This window comes from Eretmochelys imbricata, chromosome 6, assembly GCF_965152235.1.
Source record: "Eretmochelys imbricata isolate rEreImb1 chromosome 6, rEreImb1.hap1, whole genome shotgun sequence".
NCBI lineage: Eukaryota > Metazoa > Chordata > Testudines > Cheloniidae > Eretmochelys > Eretmochelys imbricata.
Window position 1 is genome coordinate 9,711,389 of NC_135577.1, and position 21,017 is coordinate 9,732,405.

General features: G+C 56.4%; 2 protein-coding genes across 2 annotated transcripts; one reads left to right on the forward strand and one right to left on the reverse strand.

Moving 5' to 3' along the window:
• The first annotated feature begins 350 nt into the window (after positions 1 to 350).
• On the forward strand, positions 351 to 9,764 carry CHURC1 (churchill domain containing 1). Its single transcript, XM_077820760.1, has 4 exons — positions 351 to 439; positions 3,192 to 3,327; positions 5,879 to 5,949; positions 9,580 to 9,764. Exons 1-4 carry the CDS (start codon positions 365 to 367, stop codon positions 9,670 to 9,672), a joined length of 375 nt encoding a protein of 124 aa, XP_077676886.1. The 5' UTR covers positions 351 to 364; the 3' UTR covers positions 9,673 to 9,764.
• A 4,357-nt stretch (positions 9,765 to 14,121) lies between these two features.
• On the reverse strand, positions 14,122 to 16,120 carry GPX2 (glutathione peroxidase 2). Its single transcript, XM_077819804.1, has 2 exons — positions 15,899 to 16,120; positions 14,122 to 14,472 (listed from the first exon to the last, which is right to left on the reverse strand). Exons 1-2 carry the CDS (start codon positions 16,118 to 16,120, stop codon positions 14,122 to 14,124), a joined length of 573 nt encoding a protein of 190 aa, XP_077675930.1.
• Positions 16,121 to 21,017: the final 4,897 nt, after the last annotated feature.

Genomic DNA, 21,017 nt, shown 5'->3' on the forward strand with positions numbered 1-21,017 from the left:
AGCCTACCTACCCCACCCACCTGCCTGAAGCCACTCTCCCCTTGCCCCACCCTGGCCTGGCCCCACAGGCCACACCCCACTGCCCACAGGCCACGCCTCCTTCCCAACAGACCCCGCCCCCTGACCCTGCAGGCCGCGCCCCACTGCCATAGGCCACGCCCCCTCATCCATAGGCAACGCCCCACTCCTCCAGACCCCGCCCTGCTCTCCTCAGACCCCACCCTCGGCCCTGACTGACCCCGCAGAGCCCAGCGCCGACCCTTCGGGCCACGCCCACCCCTCAGGCCACGCCCACCCAGCCCCACGGCTCCTCCCCGGCCCCGCCCCTAAACCCTCCCAGGGCTGGCAGCTCTCGCGAGACGCGATGCTCCCGGAAGCCGGAAGTGGCGGCGGCGGCGTCATGTGCGGGGGCTGCGTGGAGACCGAGTACCCGTCCCGGGTGAGCGGGGCCGGGGCTTGTCTCCCCCCTCGCCCCGGTTCCCTGAGCGGGGCTGGGAGCCCGGACTCCTGGGTTCTCTCCCCAGCTCTGGGCGCGGGCTGGGAGCCCGGACTCCTGGGTTCTCTCCCCAGCTCTGGGCGCGGGTTGGGGTCTGGTGGGCTGGAGCTGGGCTGGGAGCCCGGATTCCTGGGTTCTCTCCCCAGCTCTGGGCGCGGGGTGGGGGCTGGTGGGCTGGAGCTGGGCTGGGAGCCCGGACTCCTGGGTTCTGTTTCTGACTTGATACCTAGGGTGAATCATGCCCATCTCCCTCTGTAAAGTGCGCTCCTCTTCCCCTACCCCCCCCCCTCCGCACCTCCTGACCTTCTGCCACAGCAGTGTCTATCCTCAGGCCAGGGTGGGCTAGAGGCTGCCCTGGGTACCTTTGACACCCAGGGGTGCTTCTGGAAAAATTTGTATTGTGGGGATGCTGAGAGCCATTGAACCGAATTGTAAGCCCTGTATGTGATGGAAACCACTTCAAACCAGGGGGTGCGGCAGCAGCCCCCGCACCCCTAGTTCCAGCACCTCTGGATGCATCCTGTGTGCAGCCCAGGGGGTAGTCCTGCTCCCTGCTGGGTTTTAAGAGTGCATAGCATGGGGCAAAGGCAACGTGAAGCTGCCTAAGAGATAGGAAATAATACTGCAGACAATGCAGTGCTGTTACATAAACCAGCCATGCCCCTGCCTCTGAGATAGTGTTACCTTGAAAAAGATAGAGCAGAAAGAACAGGGTACTGAGATGGTAACAAAAACAATGGGGGCACAGAAAGACTGCTCTGTGAGAAGAGACTGAAAAGATGGGACAGTTTATTGTGTTCCCTTTTATTTAACTCCTCTCTAGAGATATCCAAAAATATTAATGATGAGAAGGCAAGTCAGGCTCTTCTTTGTAGTAACACAAGAACAAAGGTTTCAGAGTAGCAGCCGTGTTAGTCTGTATTCGCAAAAAGAAAAGGAGGACTTGTGGCACCTTAGAGACTAACAAATTTATTTGAGCATAAGCTTTCGTGAGCTACAGCTCACTTCATCAGATGCATAAGCTCACGAAAGCTTATGCTCAAATAAATTTGTTAGTCTCTAAGGTGCCACAAGTCCTCCTTTTCTTTTTACAAGAACAAAGGAACAACCAATGGAGTTGAAATACAATACATTTAAAATTATAAAAGGAAATAATTATGCTTTATCGAAACCTGTGGAACTCATTGCCACAAAGTGTTGCTGAGACCAAGAGCTTAGAGGAATTCAAAGAACTAGGCACATTGATAAGGAGCTCATACGCAGTAACAGTAGAACCTCAGCGTTCCGGACTGACCAGTCAACCGTGCATGTCATTCGGAGCCAGAAGTATGCAATCAGGCAGCAGCAGAGACCAAGAGAAAGCAATACTGTGTTCAATGTAAACGACTAAAAATATAAAGGGAAAGCAGCATTTTTCTTCTGCATAGGAAGGATTCAAAGTTGTATTAAGTCCGTGATCACTTGTCAACTTTTGAAAAAACAGTCCTAATGTTTTGTTCAGGGTTACGAACATTTCAGAGTTACGAACAGCCTCCCTTCCTGAGGTGTTTGTAACTCTGAGGTTCTCCTGTACACTGACTGACTTTTTTTAAAGGGCATAACAACAGTAAGACTAACTAGTTCCTATGTTGCATAGTGCTTTCCAGCCATAGATCTCAAAGCAGGTCAGTATCATTACCCCAATTTTACAGTTGGGGAAACTGAGGCACAGAGATTGACATGACCTGCCCATGAGGGATATAAGCCCTCATGTTTCAAGGCATAAGTCGGTCACTAACTGACTGGGTTATCATGAAACTCCACTCAGGGGAAGGTTATTCCTGAATTGGCTACTGCTGGCTTCCTTGCAGTTGTCTCTGAACTGTGTGTTACTGGACTAGATTCCCCGCTGACTCTGGGATGACATTTCATATGTTTTTGTTTACCTCTGTGTTCCTACCTCTCCTCACTCCCTTCAGTTATTCCAGGCTCATTGAATCTACCAATCTAGTACTGGGCACAGACTCTAAAGCAGTTCCCATCAGAGCGAGATCCCTGTGACAGTCAGGGAGGGAAGCAGAATCAGCCAGCAGTATTTGCTTGCCAGGAACGTTTGTGTATATGTGATTTGTTGGACATGGTGGCTCCAAGACCCCCTGGTGTGATGACAGGTTTCAGAGTAGCAGCCGTGTTAGTCTGTGTCCACAAAAAGAACACCATAGAGATGGCTCCATGTTACGGGGGCATTCTGAAGTACCGATGGCTTTCTTGCTCAGTTGATGCCTTCCTGCTCTTGGCTCTGAACACTCTCTCCTGCAGGGATCACTGCAACACCTTTTTTCCCCCAAAAAACACTTTTTTTAGGTACATTAAAAAAAAAGTAAACCATTCACTTTTACACAAGCTGGCTGGTCCCAGGTCATTGCCTCCAGAGTACCAAATTTTGCTAAGACTGCAGTATTGTCACCCTTCCCTTTGTTCCTGCTCAGGGGCCTGCAGGGAAACTCTGTTGTGTCAATTTGCCCCCCAAACTCCCGCATACTTGTAAGTCTACTTTCTGGAGCAGGGGGGCACGCCCTACAGTTTGGGGACCACTTCCCTAACCCTTGCGTGTGCTGTCAATAAATACAATGTTGGGACAAATTGAAGCGGGAGGGGTGGGTGTTTGGCAATAACATAGAAACGGAGGTGGATAATTTTCCTCTCAATTTTGTAGGGGAACACCTGCCTGGAGAACGGATCTTTCCTGCTCAACTACGTGGGGTGTGTGGAGTGCAACAAGAGGGACTTTGTGCTGATTGCAAACAGAGCAACGGAGGAGGAGGATGGAGAAGAAATCATCACTTATGACCGTAAGGAGGTCCCCTTGTTTGTCTCATCAATTGTGTGCGCACAGCCACAGGCTTTAGGAACCTGAGCTGCAGAGGGGTGAGGTGTCATGTTTTTTTATTATTATGCCTATTGTGGGGAGAGAGAGAGTTTAGCACTTGATTTGAAAAAGTTACCAGACCTCTCTTGGCCAGAGGGTAGTAGGAGAGCTGTCTGGGGCTCCCTAAAGAAATCTAAGTCAGTGACCCAGGTCCCCAGCTGCGGGGAAGGAGAAAGTTGCTGAAATTTCTACTTTGCTGCTATCCTGTGACCTTCCTCGTGGGCTCCACTTTCACTTAAGTCCCTGGCTGGAAAGTGTCTAAGGCCTTGTCAAAAGTTGTACGGCTTAAATTATCCCAGTGGGGTTCCTATACCAGTTGCTGGGGGTTAAAGACAAATTCAAAATTATCAATAACGCCCACATTTCTAACCATGACCAACAGAGGAGCCATTGGAATAAACTTCCAAGGGGTGGCTGCTCCCTCTTAAAGGCTTCAGATCCAGGCTGGAGGCCTTTCTGGAACATCTGCTTTAGCCAAACGCAATTTACTGGGCTCAGTCCAGAGAGAACTGAGTGAAATTCTCTGTCCTGGGCTATACAGGCGGTCCGATGAGATGATCTAATGGTCCCACCTGGCCTTAATCTAGGAATCTATGAATAAGGGCAAAACCCTCTAGTGTGGATGCAGATATACAGGTACAAAGGTGTTTATACCAGTGTACCGTGTCTCTACAGGAAGGGGAAGGATCTATTCTGGTATAACTGTCAACATGAGGGGTTGTATCAGTATAACTATGTTGGTTAAAAAAAAAAAATCACATCCCCTAGCCAGCATAGTTACAGCAGCACAAAACCTGTGTGATCTGGCTAAAGCCAGGTCAGCATGTGCTTCACTGTTCTCAGAATCCAGGCCTGAGGCTGGAGCTCCCCTCCCCACTCCAGTGCTGGAGGAGTCTCTGCTACTGTACGCTCCATCACCCCCCAACCTCCCTGCTGCACTGCTGCTGAGACTCCAGAATCTCTCCCCTGCCTCCGTTTGTGTGTCATCCTCACCTGTGATTAGCTCCAGTGTCTGCCTCTGCTGCTGCCCACTGCTCCCAAGAAGCCTCTACCTGAAATTGATGTGATTCTGTGATCAGCTTCACTGATACTCACAGGGTTGTGAACAGCTGCTGTGAAACTGACCAGAGTCTTGTGAATGTCAGTCTACTGCCAACTGAGGGGCAAACTCAGGGAAGCAGCTCTGTATCTGTTCACATTTTGCAACCATGCCAGGTTAATGTTTTGTTTTTAGAGCCTAAATTCTCCAGCAATTGATAGCTTAGCTCTCCCTAATCACCAAAGTAAACCTCCTGCTTGCCTCGTGTGTGTCGATTTTTTTTTAAGCCAGGTAAAATGTGAGGAAAGAGAACTGAAGGGATGTGAAGAGAGAGAATGGGGTTGTTTTTGGTTGTCAGTATCACTGTCTCTCTTTAAAAAATGCAGGAAAGGGTTCTCAGTTTGGCATTTATTAGTGTATGTTACATTTACACTGTTTGGAGTGAATGGACAATTCCATCTGCATTGGTGCTCGTGGAAGGCCCTATATTGACCTCCCTCTGGATTCTAAAATCCAGTGGCAATCCTGACTTCTCTCTCATCCCCTGCCTGGACCCCGACCACCAGGGAACCATCTGCAGGACTAAGAGAGTCATTTGCCCTCGCCCATTCAGTGCCTTGGCCTCCCTGCTGAGACTGAAGTGCAAATGGGTTTTGCAAGGTGGGAGCTTAGCTTATGCCCCTCAACTCATTTCACAGAGGCCTACAAATAGCCACAAGCTGGAAGCAATTTCTGCAGGATTTGAATGGCCAAGTTAATGACTTTAGTGGTTCTCCAGCTAATTGCAGCGTCAGAGCCATAGTTGTGCTCAAGCTTGCATAGATTAAATAAATGTGCTTTGTAGGATGGCACAGGAGATGAGTTGGGAATGGTTAAAGGTGGCATGTTTCCATTAGTCCCCTGAGTTTATACAGTGCATTTCCCCAGTGATTACAGGTTTTGGTGTAGGTGACCCAATGAGCGTGCTGCTTTGGGGAATATCAAGGAGTGAAAGGTCTCCTTTTCTGTTCAGCATCCAGGCTCCGGTGGTTAGAAAAATTGACTACTTTTGAACTATTTGCCCTGCTCCCAGCTAAAAATGGGCCTGGCCCGTACAATGAAGGTGAAACCTTATGTAGTAAAACAATTTCTCCAGGCATTTGTGGGGCTACAAAATACAAGTTTTTTATTGCTTTGGTAAATTCACAAATGTATTAGAAAACTGGGGTGGATCTAGCCGGGGGGATCCAAAGATATTTGGCTTTGCCTCTAAGACGACCGCTGCCCTCTTGGACCAGGAGGGCTTTTTGTCACTGACCCAGGATAGCAGGTCCTTGATCTCAGATCAGTGCAATTTTCAGTCAAAAGAAATAAGACTTTCCCTGCCCCCAGGTTGTGGTAAGTGAGGTCTCCCTCCAAGCAGGCGATCCTTGTGAATCTCTGGTTTTCGTTCCAGATGTGTGTAAGAATTGTCATCACATGATAGCCAGGCACGAATATACATTCAGCGTGGTGGACGATTACCAGGTATGTTGTCTTGCACGCTGTCATGGAGTCCCAGGATCAGTGCTACGCCCCCAGCTTTGGAACCAGCCCTTCAGCGTGCTGGACCCCCAAGGGGGTCTCACTCTTTCTTCAGGGTGGGCCAGTTGGCTTCACCGCCACCTTTGCAGCTCCAGCCCTCCTGCTTCACCCCCTGAGCTCTGCCCAGTGAGTCAAGCTGAGCCAGAGCCCTGGGAGAGACTTGTCCCCTCTTCAGGGACCATGCACCTCAGCAGTATTTGCGGTGACACTCAGTGTTGTCCAAACAACCGGGTTCAGTTGTCAGCTGTTACACAGCACAGGAGGGCCGTAGGTGAGCACAGAGAAACGAAGGGTAAAGCATGGCCCAAGTCCATCCTGCTCAGCCCAGAGCCCAGCCAAGCTGTGGTGAACCCCTTTCAGGCTCTGTCTCAGTCTGACCTCCGTGGTCTGTTCCCAGGTGAGAGCCCCAACCCCTTCCCACAGCCAACTCCTAACCCCACCTCCTGCCTTCCTGATCTTTTGTTCTCCAGCTGGAGGGTTTGCTCAGCCTCCCTGCTGAGAGGTGGGAGAATCCATCCTCCTCTGGGGCGCAGGTTGCTAAGTGTCCGTGTCCCATTGTCCTCTTGGATTCTTCACTGATATGGAGTGAGCCTCAGCCAGACCTTTTTAACGACCCATTCAGGCTCAGACAGCTAAATGCCATTCATGCTTCTGTCTCTTAACCTGCCCTGAGAGCAAACAGTCCTGTTTCCCTACTGCATTGCCATGCAAGATATAGGGGAAACCGAGGCACACACAGGGGGCATAAAAAGTCACCGAAAATTCCCACTTCATCACACATGCATGTACACAGATCAAAAATACACACACCTTTATTCCCTCAAACGAACACCCCGAGATCTGGAAAGCCCTGGGAGTGATGTCACAGAAGCACAAGGAACCCCAGGATCGCAGCGGCCGGAGCAGACAGTTCCGCTTTGTGGGTTTCCATCTGGAGGTGCTCTTGGTTTGTAGGGTTCTGCAGGCTACTGTTGCTACGGTACATGTGAGCTTGTGCCCTGTGCAGCCCACGTGCTGCTTCAGCTAGGAAGCTAGGGGAGGGATTCAAGTCACTGCCCAACCTGCTGTGCTTTTGTAGGGCCAGCTTCACTGTAAAATGTGGCTTGACTTTCCAGCTGTGGATTCCAAGCTGCCACAGCTGCATTTCCACCCGCTGGGCATGGTGCCCAAGTTAGGTGATGGGTGCATGCCGCTGATTAGCATCTCTCCAGCTCCCGACACTTTGGGCTAATCTGGCACCGTCGGATCAGGCAAGGGGACATCCGTGCAATGCGAGGGTTGAGATTCTGTATGCTCAAATGGAGCCTGGCTCCCGTGCATGGATGTAGCATTTAGCACAGTGATTCTCAAACCTTTTCATTGGTGACCCCTTTCACACAGCGAGCCTCTGAGTGCGACCCCCCCTTATACATTACAAACACGTTTTTTGTAATTAACACTATTATTAATGCTGGAGGAGAAAGGGAGTTTAGGGGTGGAGGCTGACAGCTCGTAACCCCCCCGCCCCATGTAATAACCTCACGGCCCCCTGACGGATCCGGACCCCCGGTTTGAGAACCCGTGATTTAGCATGAGTGCCTACAACCCTAGCTTTCAGGTGGCGTTTTGAAAAGCACCTCAATTTCGGAATCCACATTTCATCGCAAGCCAGTGGGATCAGGGAGGGGGTCGCAGTTTTCAAAAGCACTTAAACGACATTGACTTTTAATAGGACTTGGGGTCCTAACTCCCTTAGGCTCCGTAGAGAATTCCAGCCTGAGTGCTTTGGGACCCGATGCCATGGGGTGCAGGGCTGAGTACCTTCCACCCCGCAAGAAGCGCTGCAGAACTGAGGGTGCGCAGGCCCCAGAGGAATCGGTGTTTGAAAGCAGACACACAGCAAGGCCATGGGACAATTGCTGGAAGAACCACCGCTGTTAATTTCTTCTGCACGGGAAGGTCCTCAGGGGTCTGCAGCCCCGGTCCAGTCTAGGAGGCAGAGCCAGACCCCCGAGCCTCTGGCAGGATGGGTGTGGCCTGACCCCTGTCCTCTCTAGTTGTGTTCTCCCTCTACCTCGGCAGCGGGTTTTATTAGACCTGCCTGCAGAGCAGTAGGTGAGATGACAAGGCCGGTGGAAGCAGATGGGGAGGAGGTGGTAGTGGAAGAGGGGGCTTCGCGGGCAGACCCTGGCTCGCACCTGGACAGTCAGCAGGGCTTCGGAGCAACAAGGGGAGCCATATTACAGAGTTTCGCGGTGGATTGGCATGGAAGACAGGCGTTGGGCACAGTCCACCAACCGGGGCTGCGGGACCATTCCGAGACGCTCTGAGATGCAGGCATGCGTTAGCCGCCCCTTCAGGCTGCCCGCTCAGGGGGCAGAGCAGGGGAAGGCTGATAGGGCCGCTCTGGGTCTGAGGTTCCTGAACTGATGCCTCCGCAAGCTGAAGTTCAGCGCATTTCTGTTCCAAACCTGCAGTTGCTGGAGTGTGCTCCCATTGTGGGTGCCATTTGCCCTTTGTAACCTCCAGAGGGAGCTAGCGGGCTTGGAGGGGCGTGGTTTCAGTGGCCGCTCCCTGGAGGCTGCTGCCAGCTGCAGCCCTTGCACTGCCAGGCCCTGATGCAATGCTGTGGGGTACCTGGAGGCCTCTCTAAAGCTGATCCCTGCTCCGCTTTCTGAGAGGCTGGGCTGCTGGTCCATCTTAGGAGCTTCCGTCTGATATCGGCCCTGGTCAGCGCTGGGCAGTCCCAATGTCTGTGTGTGGGAGCCCTGGGGAGAAACCAGAGGGCCCTGAAGGGTCTGGTCGCCAGGAAGGTCTTTCAGAGCTTGCGCTCACTCAGGGCCAGGAGCCCAGTCCGTCTCTCTGGGTCTTGTGCACAGCAAAGATGAGTGATAGTGGGGAGGCAGGTTTCCTACTGCCACAGCTATGCTCTCTGCAGGCCAGTCTGGGCACAGGACTTTCCTTGATCTCTCAGGCCAGCCTGCATGAGTCCCTTTCCGGCATGACTCTCGGTTGGGTGCCCTGCTGTGCCGCATTGGAAGAGACTGAACGCTGTGTCACCATGTGGCAGTGTTGGCATCTGCGCCCCCTTGTGGCCCACTGTGGCATTGCTCATCTGGGCTCAGTTTCCCTCCAGGTCTTCACTGGTCAGCAGCCATCTCCAGCATGGTCTGGTGCCATGGCTGCTCAGCCCTCCATCAAAGCTCTTCCCCTGCAGAGGTAGCCAAGTTACAAAACAAATACAAGGAACTCAGAAAGGAGGGTCAGCTGGGGCTGGACCCCCATTCTACTCAGGGTCCCTTTTCTCGTTAACACTTGCCTGGGCTCCCAGCTTCAGACCCAGCCCCCCTTCCCTCAGGGAGGCCCTGACCTGCACCTGGTGAGAGCTGGAGATCTGCTTTCCCCGCCCCCAGAGCTGGGCTCTCCCCCTTTTAGCTCCTCCCTCCAGGCCTGAATCTTGGCCAGGGTGTAGGTGCATACCCCATCTCACGCCCACCCCCGGGACAACGGAGTGTCACAGCCTGGATTCCCAGCCCTGCATATGGAAGCGAGCACCCCCTTGCCCCCGCGTGAGCGCCCTCTGTCTTGTTGCAGGAGTACACCATGCTGTGCCTGCTGTGTGGCAGGGCCGAGGACTCCATCAGCATCCTGCCCGATGACCCTCGCCAGGCGGCCCCCTTGTTCTGAAGCTGCCGCCATGGGTTTGCGTCCAGCCTCGCCAGGCTGTTGGCAAAGCGATGGCGGGTTACAGTCATTAAACACGTGCCCTCTGTTGTGAACGTGAGTCGCCCCACGGTCCGGCACACCGCTCCTCCCCAGGCATCAGAGAGGCTCAGGACCCTGGCCCCCGCCTGGAGGAATGAGCGGGGAGGGAGGTGTAAGCCAGGCTGCCTGAAGAACTGGTACTGTGGTGGGGAGCATGCTGAGGGGGAGGGAGTGGGACAGTCCTTGGCATAAACCAAGGTAACAGCTGCTGTCCTGTCCACGGTGCCTGGTCTGGGATCCCGCCCCCACCCCCTGGAAGGTAATTTTACAGCCAGCGCGCAGGGGCACTGCGTGGATCTATAGTTTGTAATGAAATTAGAGCTGGCTGATATAGTAGCAGAGCCCCCCGAGGTGCACTCTAGGGTGCCCCCCAAAGGAGTCTGGAGGCTGGTACACCTGCTCTCCACCCAGCTGTCCCTGTCTCAGCTGTTCCGCAGTCACTCGGATTCCTCCCCCACGCCGTGGTCCAGGACCATGCAAACCGGGCCCAGGTTAGAGCCGTATCAGGAAACTTGCTGTGGCCAGGCTGCTTGAGCTAACAAGCAAGACTTGTTGCCTAGGACCTATAGTCTCCCTCTGAATGGAAGGGGAAAGTGGCTCCAGATCTCCTGGCCAGCCTTTGCTGAGGGGCATCCCATGCTGCTGGCCCTCCCGGGGGTGACCGGCTGCAGTGTGGTGTTCTCCTTCAGGAGAAGAGCACAGCAGACAAGTTGTTCGTGTGCACAGGTGGGCAATAAACTGGGAGTGCTCTGGGGCAGCGGTGGTGTCTTCCTAGCTGTCTGTCCCGCGTCTAGCATGGTGGGGCCCCGATCATGGCTGGTGCTGCTCCAGGCTCACGGAACGCCCAGCCCTTGGGGAGTGGGGATTTCTCCAGGCTCATCCCAGCAGAGACCTGCTCTCCTTTATAACCCGCTCCTCCGCTCTGGTGGGGCCCTCTGGTGAGTCAGCCCTTCTGCTGCCTATTGTCCCACTCACCAGTGGGGCAAAGAGCGGGGCCTGTCGATTGCAGTGTTTGCTGGCTGTAGCCTTGCCAACCCGGGGTGCTATGGAAACATCTGCTGGGAGACCAGCGGCCCGGTGCAGAATCCGGATCGCTTCCCACGAAGCCCCAGAGGTTTGCTCCTAGGCCAGGTTCCGGGCTAGACTGAGTGGAATTCCTGGGAGGGTTTGCACGAGGCAGTCGTTCATGACAGGATGGCGCGGGGCTTGCTGGGCTGTTTCCTGTGCCCCCTGGCAGAGGAAAAGGGGCTGTGCTGAGGGAAGTCCCCATACCTGTTCCAGCCTGGGGGGCAGTGAAGTGGGTGATGTGTCACCAAAGGAAGCCACGTGGATTAGACCCAGCTGGCTCCCTGCCGCTGTGGTGACAGCCATGCCGCACCCCTGCAGAGGAAGTGAAGGCACGGCAGTGCAGAGTCGCCTCTGGCCCCGCACCCTGAGGGGCAGCCAAGGCCGGGTGTTTCTGTGCTGCCCAACGGGAGGGCCCTGCATGCGCTCTGCCAGTGCAACTGGGTGCTTTTGCTTGGCTTTAATACGGAGCGCCTTGCTGGTGCTTTTCCTCCAGGCTCTGTACGGAGGAGTCTCAAGAAGCATCACACACACACACACCCCGTTACAGCTGGGACAGCTGAGGTGACAAGCAGGAAAGTGACTTGTCAAAGGTCACCCAGGAGCAGCGCCAGGGATCGCCTGGAGAGGGGTCAGAAGAGAGACCAAGGAGGCTCTGAGGGCTGCAGCCCTGCCTGACTGCGAGTGACTGAAGGAGCCTGGGTGGCCTAGTTTCTCCAGGTGGCTACCTGGGGAGGAGATTTCTGCTGGAGGCCTCTGTCGCCTACCAGACACCGTCAGCGCAAGATCCAGGGCCCGGGAGCTGATGCCAGACATTCAGACTAGAAAAAAGGGCAGAATTTTAAGAGGAAGGGGAATTGACTATTGGAGCGACTAGTTCTCCAGCCCTTGGCATCCGTAAAGCCAGCCTGCGTTGCATGTCTGAGCAATGGACTCTGGCTGGGCTGGGCTGGCTGCAGGGAGCTTGGGTCTCTATTACACAGGGGGACAGATTGGGGGAGGTGAGGTCTGACCTTTAATATGACTGACCCCAGGTCTGCTGCAGCCTGGTGCTCTCACCACTAGGCCGTGCTGCCCGGGAGCACTGTGATGGGAGGCAAGTTGTTAAAACCCCTGACCTCATTGGGAAAATCTCAGTTTCTGATCTGGGGAGCTGCCCAGGAACCCCGATTTCTGCCAGCAGGAAGAGCAGCCCCCTCTGCCTGCAGGACAGAGCCTCTTCCCATGGGAGCAGGTGGGCTCAGCAGCTACAAGCCTGCCTTCCCCTCAGCTAGTGCCCCCTGACAGGGGGAAGGCAGGCTTGTAGCTGCTGAGCCCACCGGCACAATTCAATCCCCCGCTGCAAGCTCCTTTCCTGAAACAGAGGCTGGGCCCTGGCCAGACTTGCCCCTAGGGGTGTCACTATTATGATAGCACCCAGAGGCCCCTGTTGTGCTAGGTGCTGCACGTACACAGTGGGAGGTGCTGTTTTCCCCAAAGGGCTCACGCTGAAGGCAAAGGGGGGGGAAACTGAGGCACTGAGCAGGGCTGTCACTCTGCAGCAGAGCTGGGGGTAGAACCCAGGTCTCCTGAATGCTATCCCAGTTCTCTAGCCACTAGACCATGCCACAGCTCCCAGCGAGATGCTCTCATGACTCCCATCCTAGGCATGGAGCCACCTTGGCTGCTGTGGGCTGTGGCTGGAGGCAGGGCGGGGGGGGTGGTGTGTGGCAGCAGGGACACAAGTTGAGTTGCCTTAGCTTGTGCCAGGAGCCACCCAGGCCCCTGATTTGGGCAGGGAATCTGCGCCTCAGGCTTTCTGTGGCGTCGCTGTGTGGTCACATCTGGGGCAGCTCCCTCCCAGCAATGGGCTCAGGCTCTCTGCAGCCTCAGGCAGCATCAGTCCCACTCGGGGCGTGTTTTTTGAGGCTCTGCACACACAGCAGGGCTGGGGCTGTAATTCTGCATTGACCTGGGGAGTGGAGCAAGAAACGAATCCCTGGGCTGGGGCGGGCGAAGGGGGCCCGGCAATAGGCTCATTCGGATACGGGCAGTTCCCCCCATCCCTGAGAAGGCCAAATGGGCCCCGTGGGTGACAGGGCAGCTCCAGGACTGATGCCCCCCTGTGAGGGCTTGTGGCCTGGAAAGCGGCTGCTCCTGATGCTCCTGGAAGGCAGGTCCTCAGCTGTCGAGACTGGCAGAGGAATGAAGAGCCCATGGGAGGAGGTAACTTCCTGGTCCCTTCCAGTGGGGGTGAGGGGAGAAGGCAGACAGACTTCCCCCCACAGAGGTCATTGCTGCAGTGCTTTCCATGGAGGCCAGGAAACAGTAGGAGGCAGCAGGGCAGACCCCTCCCCGCCACTTCCCAAGCCACTTGTCAGGGGGCTTCCTGGATTGGGGCACAGCGCCCCCGCCCAGCCTGATGCTTTGCAGAGGGGCTGGGTTTGCTGTCGGGGACCCCCCACCATCCCCTACAGCTGGGGCTGTTCCCAGAGCAGCACACAGGAGTTGGGTTTGCCATGGGACACGGCCCCCAGGGCATGGCAGAGGGGCGGGCTGCTCTGGGGCATGGCAAAGGGGCGGGTTGCTACGGGGTATGGCCCCCATTGCAGACGGGTGGGTTGCGCAGCACCCTGCGGTCTTTGCCGTCTCCGGGCCCCTGCTCACAAAGAGCTGTGAACCTGCTTTGCCACGAGGGGCACGTGCCCTCTCAGCCATTTTAATGGGCGAGGCCCTTTTAGGCAGGAGGAATATTGACACTCACTCCCTGCTGGCCTCGGTGATGGGCAGCCCTGTGCCCAGCTCACTGCCCTGGGCACCCACCACGCTGTGCCGGGCTCCCTCCAATACAGCCCCCATGGGAACTCAGTCCCCCCCCACACACACATCCGCTACCTCCACAGCAGCGAGGGCTCAGGTCCCTCAGCCATCACGGTGGAGGCTGGGACAAGACCCAGGGCCGAAGTGCCCTTGCTGTCTCCGCGCGTCACCCGGGAAGGCTGGGCCTCCCTGCTCGGGCCAGGGGGAGGCAGTTGACACTGTTGTTCTTGTGCCAGGCTTTGCAGCAGGGAGCAGGGGTAGAAAATACGCAGAGACCCAGCTCCCTTCAGGCTTGTTTATTGGACGGTGCCCAGTGCCGCGGGCCGAGCGTTCGGTGCCTTTACCCCCTTCGGGCCCCCTCCCCGTGTGGTTTAGAAGGGGGCCGTCACCCGGTAAAGCGCTGACGCCGGCTGCAGCGGGCTGAGACTTAGGGCGTGGCCACTGCGCCGATGGGCACCGCGCCCCTCCAGCAGGGGGCGCTGCCGCTGGACTCCCATTACTGCCCCCCTATTTGGCTAGCTTGAGGAGGCGCTGGATGTCGGGCTCGATGGCAATGGTCTGGAACTTGGGGCTGTAGCGTTTGAAGGGCTCCCCCTCGGGCCCCACCAGGAACTTCTCGAAGTTCCAGGAGAGGTCGTCGCGGCGCAGCGGGCTCCACACGACGAACTTGGGGTCGCCCATGAAGGCGGAGGGCTCGTCGGCCGGGGCGGGCAGGTGGGCCTTCAGGTAGGCGAAGACGGGGTGCACGTCCTGCCCGTTCACCTGGCATTTCTGGAAGAGGGTGAAGTTGGGCTCGAAGCCGGCCCCAGGGCGCACGTACTTCAGGCTGTTGAGGATCTCCTCGTTGGTGCAGTTCTCCTGCCGGGGAGAGGACAGGGCGTGTCAGGCCGACGGAGTCAAGGGATGGACTGGAGCCCAGCCCTGGCCCGCCGCCTCCCGCTGCTCCTTAGTGACTCATGGATGGTCCCAGCCCCCACCGCGCTGGCCCTGCCTGTTCTGCCACTCAGTCATTATTTGCCTTCCGACAAGCACACTGTGAGGAATGCAGGGTGTGACCAAGATCCCCGCCCTGCTGCCCGTTGTGTCCCGAGCTGCATAGACCCCAGCTGAGATCGGGGTGGGGGCATTGTCCTGGCACTGCTTAGACCCTGGCGGAGATCACTTCCCCCCCCATTGTGCGAGGTGCTGCACAGACCCGGAGCAAGAGATAGTCCCTGCCCCAGGGAGCCCACAGTCTGAATAGACAAGACAGGCAAAGGGGAAATTGAGGCACGGGGCAGGGAAGTGACTTGCTGAAGGTCACCCAATAAAGCTGTGGAAGGGCTGGGAAGAGAACCCAGGTGTCCTGTGTCCCTGTTCATTGACCTCCCCACTGGGCCACCATGTGGGAGCAGGGAAAACATCCTGACCAGCAGCTGGATTGTATGGTCCCAGCAGCAAAGAAGGTTCTCCAGGCAAGAACCCTGCCCTGGCCCCTGGAAGGGACCCAGCCACTCTGCTCTGTCTCTAGCTCCTCTCCATGCTGGTCTGGTTGGGGCAGCCTGGGCCCTGCCCACCAGGCTGCAGCCAGGTGAGATATTCGCACGCTGGGGCCCATCTCCGCCACCTCTAGGGTGGAGCTGCTCCAATGCCCCCCTCTGGGCAGTGCTCTGACTGCCACTAAGAGGTCATCAAGGAGGCTTTACGTGGGCAGGAGGGCACCTTGCCAGGACAGCAGGAGGCCGGCTGTAGCAGGGAGCCCAACTTCAGGCAGGAGCATGCAAAACACATGCTCCATTCAGCACGGACCCACCTGGGCCATTGGGTTTTACAGGTGCAGCTGAGGCCAGCATCAGCTAGTTAAATCATACCCGCCTGTGCCATGCAGGAGGGCACTGGCAGCAAAATCAAAGGGCGGGGTGCCCCTGCCCCACACCCTGGTGCAAGGCAGAGTGTCACTGATGTAAGGGACAGGGCATTGGGCAGCTGATCCCTTGGGTCACTGCCTGGCTCTGAAACTGATCTCTGGGCTGGACTGGGGGCACCGTTCCCATGTCGCCGTGCTGCTGCGTGGCCATCCCAGAAAGGCTGTGCCCCCCCCCCACGCAATTCCTACCCCAGCCGCCACGTCTCTTGTTCCCAGCCCCTGGCTGGCGGGAGCTCTCCAAGCACTGAGCCAGCACCCGCTGCATTCTCAGCACGCTGGAGTGGGATGATCCTGCAGGGCCTGCAACCTCCAGGGCTCTTTGGTGAGGCAGAGGACATGGGGGGGGGGGGGGGTGTTGTGTGTGCAGGTGCCGCATACCTGGTAGCCAAACTGGTTGCAAGGGAAGCCCAGCACGACCAGCCGCTGCGGGTACCGGGCCTGCAGCTGGTTCAGCTGGGTGTAGTCCCGCACCGTCGTGCCTCAGAGGGATGCCACGTTCTCAATCAAAACCACCCGGCCCCGGAAGTTGTTGAAATCCACTTTCTCCCCGTGGATGTTGGTGGCGCTGAGGTCGTAGAAGGACTTGGCGATGTGAGCCATGGCTGCAGCTGCACAGTGAGCCTTGCCCGCTGGCAGGTGCTGGCTTAAGGCTCGCCCCACGCACCACGTGATCAGCCGCTCCAAAGGTCTCTCCATTCCTGGCACGCTTCAAAGGAAATCAGAGAGCTCACCTGTTAGTGAGCCAGCTCTTTCCAGCCTCAGAACAAAGCAGCAGGTCAGGCCTGCACAGGTCTTGTTGCAAAGCCGGCTAGCGCAGGAAGGAAATTCAGGGCAACCTGATACTCCTGCTAGCTCTCAGTAATTCAAGTCAGTCAGCTCCTCTAGCAAAGATATTGCCCTGGGGACATGCAACTGAGAGGGAAGAATCAGACAGTGACTGGTAGTATGTGCCTTCCACTGGCCCCTAGACATCCTCAGATCAGGGCCCTGTTGTGCCAGGCGCTGCAGATACACAGCGAGAGACAGGCCCTGCCCCAGCTGAGATCAGGGCCCCATTGAGCTGGGCACTGCACAGATGCACAGCGAGAGACAGGCCCACGTCAGCAGCCCCTGCCACAAGTGTTCAAAAATCAGGAATTTGTTTAAAACTTCATGAGATTTAAAACATAACAAGACAACATTTTGGTTTCCTTTCCTTTTTCCTTCTTCTATCTGGGTCCGTGGAAAATTTGCTGACCAAGGTTTTCCATCAGACAAAGCGAATCTGACAAAATGAAAACATTCTGCGGTAACGCCGAGTTCAGTGCCATTGTGTTTAGAACAGAATTGACAGAGCATTTTGATTTTCTCAGAATGGAACCTTTCACTTTTTCATTTTGAAATGACTTTGCTTCAAAATTTGGTGTATTGTGATTTTTCATTTCATTTTATAGTATAACAAAATCATTAAACCCTCTTGTAATGTAAAGATATATAAACAAACTTTTTAAAATGCTTTTAAAAGTCGTCAGAATCGGGGCTGGGCCTCAGGTTCCCTGTCTGGCCCCGCTGCTGCCTTAGGAGGCGAAGGTTCGGCTGCTCTGCACAACACCGCTGGGGAATCCAGGAATCTCCCCCACCGCTGGCACCAGGTCAAATTTCCCCCTTCCCAGGGCTTGGCTTTGCTGGTAACGCCCAATTGAGGGCACAAAGCTAAGCTCTGCTGCCCGTGGCGTTTTCTCTACAGACCTGCCCTGGCTCGCTAGTTCACTGCCAGCCCAGCGCTAACAGTCATGGGAAAGAGAAACAGCACCTTGAGTTGGATTTGCACTTTCCTGCTCTCAGGCCAGACCAGGCCAGGGTGGGAGGGGGTGACCTGCAAAGGCCTCGGGAAGGTTCTAGTCCTGACTGTGCCACTGACCTACTGGGTGACCTTGACTAAGTCACTTAATCCACCCGGTGCCTGTCTCATGAAATGGGGCTGCTCCTTCCCCACCTCCCAGGGGGCGCAGGGGTAACTCTGTGACTGAGGGTGACGCACTCAGATACTCTGTGGACGGGGGCCTGGCAAGGCAGTGGATAGATGGGGCTTGTGCCAGGCTTGCATCTGGATAAGGTATTCAGAAGGCCTTAAATAACAGACAGGGGCTGCTGCATGGGCTACACACTGGAAACTCAGCTGGTGTCTTTGCAATGAGCTGCCGAAAGTCCAGCAGGTGAGAAGGGGGCGGGGGAGGGCCCTCCACTCAGACAGGGGAGAAGGGTTGTCTTGAAATTTCACCCGTGCCGATTTGATTCCAATGGACACAGGGAAGAAAGGAAGTGTTCGTGCAAATGCATGCTTTGCCTTGAGATATGCGCACTCTTGCTGGGCAAGGCAGAGACCCGAGGAGCCCACCGGGGAAACCAGACTGTATGTTCTTGGTCTGTAGCAGTGAGCAAATCAAATGAGCATGTGTAATGCTTTGCATCTGTCGCTCTCAAAGCAAGGCAGTATCATTACCCCCATGGGGAAACTAAGGCACGAGGCAGGGCCTTACCCAGAAGGCCAGTGACAGAGCTGGGGCTTGAACCCAGGGCTCCTGAGGCCCAGTCCAGTGTTCTAGCTACTCACTACGCTGCCTCCTAGCGGTAAATTGAAGCTCAATCCTCTCAGGGGTGGGGGGTGGCCCCATCCTTGTCAGAGCCCCACTGGTGTGTGTGTGTATCCATCCGCCCAGGCTGGCTGGGCGCGGCACCCACAGCAGGTTCTGAGGCTGGCGGGCAGGCGGGCCTCTCAGAGGGCAGGGAGCAGCCCCTGGCAGACCCAGCCCCGGCCCTTGGCGGCTCTCCGAGGCACCTGAGCAGGCTCCTTCCCACAGTGGATCCCTTCGCCACAGGCAGCACCCGTAAGTAATAGCTGGGTAGGGAATTGGTGGGGGCAGGGCAAGGCAGGGCCCTGCAACTCGAGACACCTCAGTCCTGCCACCTCCGTGCCTCCATTTCCCCTCCCACCCACCGTCTACGGAGGCTGTAAGCTCTGAGGGGCAGGGCCCGTCTCTCACTGGGTGTCTGTGCTCGGCCCCAGGCCCAGTGTCTACATGCTCCTGGAACAGTAGTGGGGGTATTGATGGTAAATGGGGCAGGATGTAACTGTTTAGAACAGGCCCCCTGCCCTCCCTCCCCCACCGCCGCCTAGCTTCTTCTGGACTCCTCCCGCCGTGCAGCACAGTCGCAGAGAGCCTGACCATCCCAGTGGGGGGCCCTGAGTGGTGCCATTACTGGGCACGCGGCCCATCTACTGTGGGCTTCCCACAGCCCCCTTGCTGCCCCTGGCCCAGCAGTGCACAGATGCCACAGTGAGGGGCACAGCCTCATGGCAGAAGACAGAGATTAGATTAGACTAGACAGCATGGGAGCTGAGCCCCTGGCACGCTCCTCTCCATGCCCCTCTCCTCAGCCCCTTATCAAGTCTCCACACATCTGACCTCTTCTAGCTTCAGGGCTCAGATGTGGGGGAGAAAAAGCTGAGGGCCCTTCCCAGAGCCACCCACCCACTGAGCCAGCTCACATTAGCCAATGCCGCTGATCAAAACGTGAGCAGGTTTTCTCGGGGCTCTCCCCGTGGGGCTGGAACAGGGCCACACTCAGCTGACTGGGGAGGGCATATAACCCTTCAGCCAGGTGGTGTCGGCAGCAACAGGACAGGGTCAGTATCTAGGGCTTCCTCTTCACAATACAAAACAGAACCGGCTCCAACCCCACCCCCTGATCTGGGAAAACTTACCAGGGGCCTTTGCCTCAGTTTCCCACCTCCTGGTGTGAAAGTCCAAACAAACGTCCCTTTAACAGGCTGTTCCCTTCTAACTCTGCGGCATCCCATGCACCCCGAGCAACACCCCCCACCCTGCTACCGCCCCCTCTGCAACGGGCTCACTGCCGCTGCAATCTCTGCCACGGGCAGCTCTGCCACTGTTGGTACTTGCTGCTCACTGCTACTTCCACAATGCCGTGTTTCTGAGACCCCCCAGCTCTTCGTGATTTCAGCTCTCGCTGGCTAGCGAGGAATCTCTCTGCGGGGCTGCCCTTTCGTCGCCTTTCGCTACAACGTCACCCCCTCACCATGACTCAGCCAGAGCCCCTGCACTTACTCATCAGAGATCTCAGCTCTACCCATCACTGCACAGAACCAAGGACTCTCACTTGAGTCCAATCAGCTCGGTCTTTAAGCACTGGAAAGGGGAGGGTCAAATTGCAGCTCAGCCTACGTCTACACGACAGTGGAACCCGTGGGGCTGGTTTGTGCCAGTTGACTCAGGCTCAGGGCATACAGTGTAGCATTGGGGTGGGTCCCAGGCTCTGGGACCTCACGAAGCAGCAAGATCTCTGGCCATCAGCTCTACACTTCAATTAAACAGCCCCTGAGGCTGAACCAGCTGTCACAGGCCAGCCCCAGGTATTTGCCAGCCCTGTAGTTGTACCCTGAAGCTCAAACCAGAAGACAAACACCCAAGTAGAAACCCAACAGCCCACGCATTCATCTTCAGTGGCACTTGGCATCCCTACTGCTGGCTTTGCATGAGAGGTTCAGCTTAGGGTGACCTCCCAGGCAATGCTAGGCACAGTTCTGCTGTCCTTTCCTCATACACTAATCAACCACATTTTGTTACCCCTGGGCTCAGTAAAGTGATTTATAACCCCAAACCAGCCAACACCAATCATTTCCTAACGCAGCTCTGCCCGCTGACTGCCGAGGGAGAGTGGGCGTGTCTATGCAAATCCCCCCGGGGTTGCTGGATGTCAGGGGAGAGCTCAGCCACACCCTGAGCAGCTAACCAGTGAATGGGAGAGACATACACAATCCTCACAGTGCTGGGAGGGTGAAGCTCACCCCCCACGGGAGATAGATGGGGGCCAGCTCACACCTCTCCAAGCTGCAGGGCTGACCAGAGGATGGAGGTTTTTCTTGTGGCTACCTCAGCTGGAGCCGGACTGTAAACGAACAAGCTCAGATGCTGGCACCGCAGCCAGCAGCTTGAGCGAAAGTCTGGGCCAGCGCGTGGCCGGGGACTGGCTGGGCCTGAGGCTGGCCCAGCTCCCTCCGTCGCCCCAGTGCTGTCCTGCCAGGCTTGCCTCCTGCCTCAGCTTCTGCTGCCATGGGCAACAACACCCCGGGGGGAGGTTCGTGTGGTACCAGCCCCCCCAACACACACACACACGCTGCCAGGAGTGGGCTCTGCTCCTGCTGCCAAGGCAGAGGGTCCAGCAAAGGGTTTTTTTTCCTCTAAGAGCCAGACTAGACTAGGCCCGGGGTGCTGGTGGGAGCTGCAGCTCACAGCCAGCCAGGGAAGGACAGCTGGGTGAGCCAGGGTGCCAGCAGGCCACCCCTGTGGCTGCCCAGGGCTCCACCCGTGTGCCAGGCAGGTGTACAAGGAGCTCAGCTCATTTCCCGCAAGTGGATGTCAGCGCATGTGCTCTCAGCGGGGCCAGTGCCCGGAGCTCTGTCCTGCTGTCACCTCCGGGGCCGGGGAACCACAAA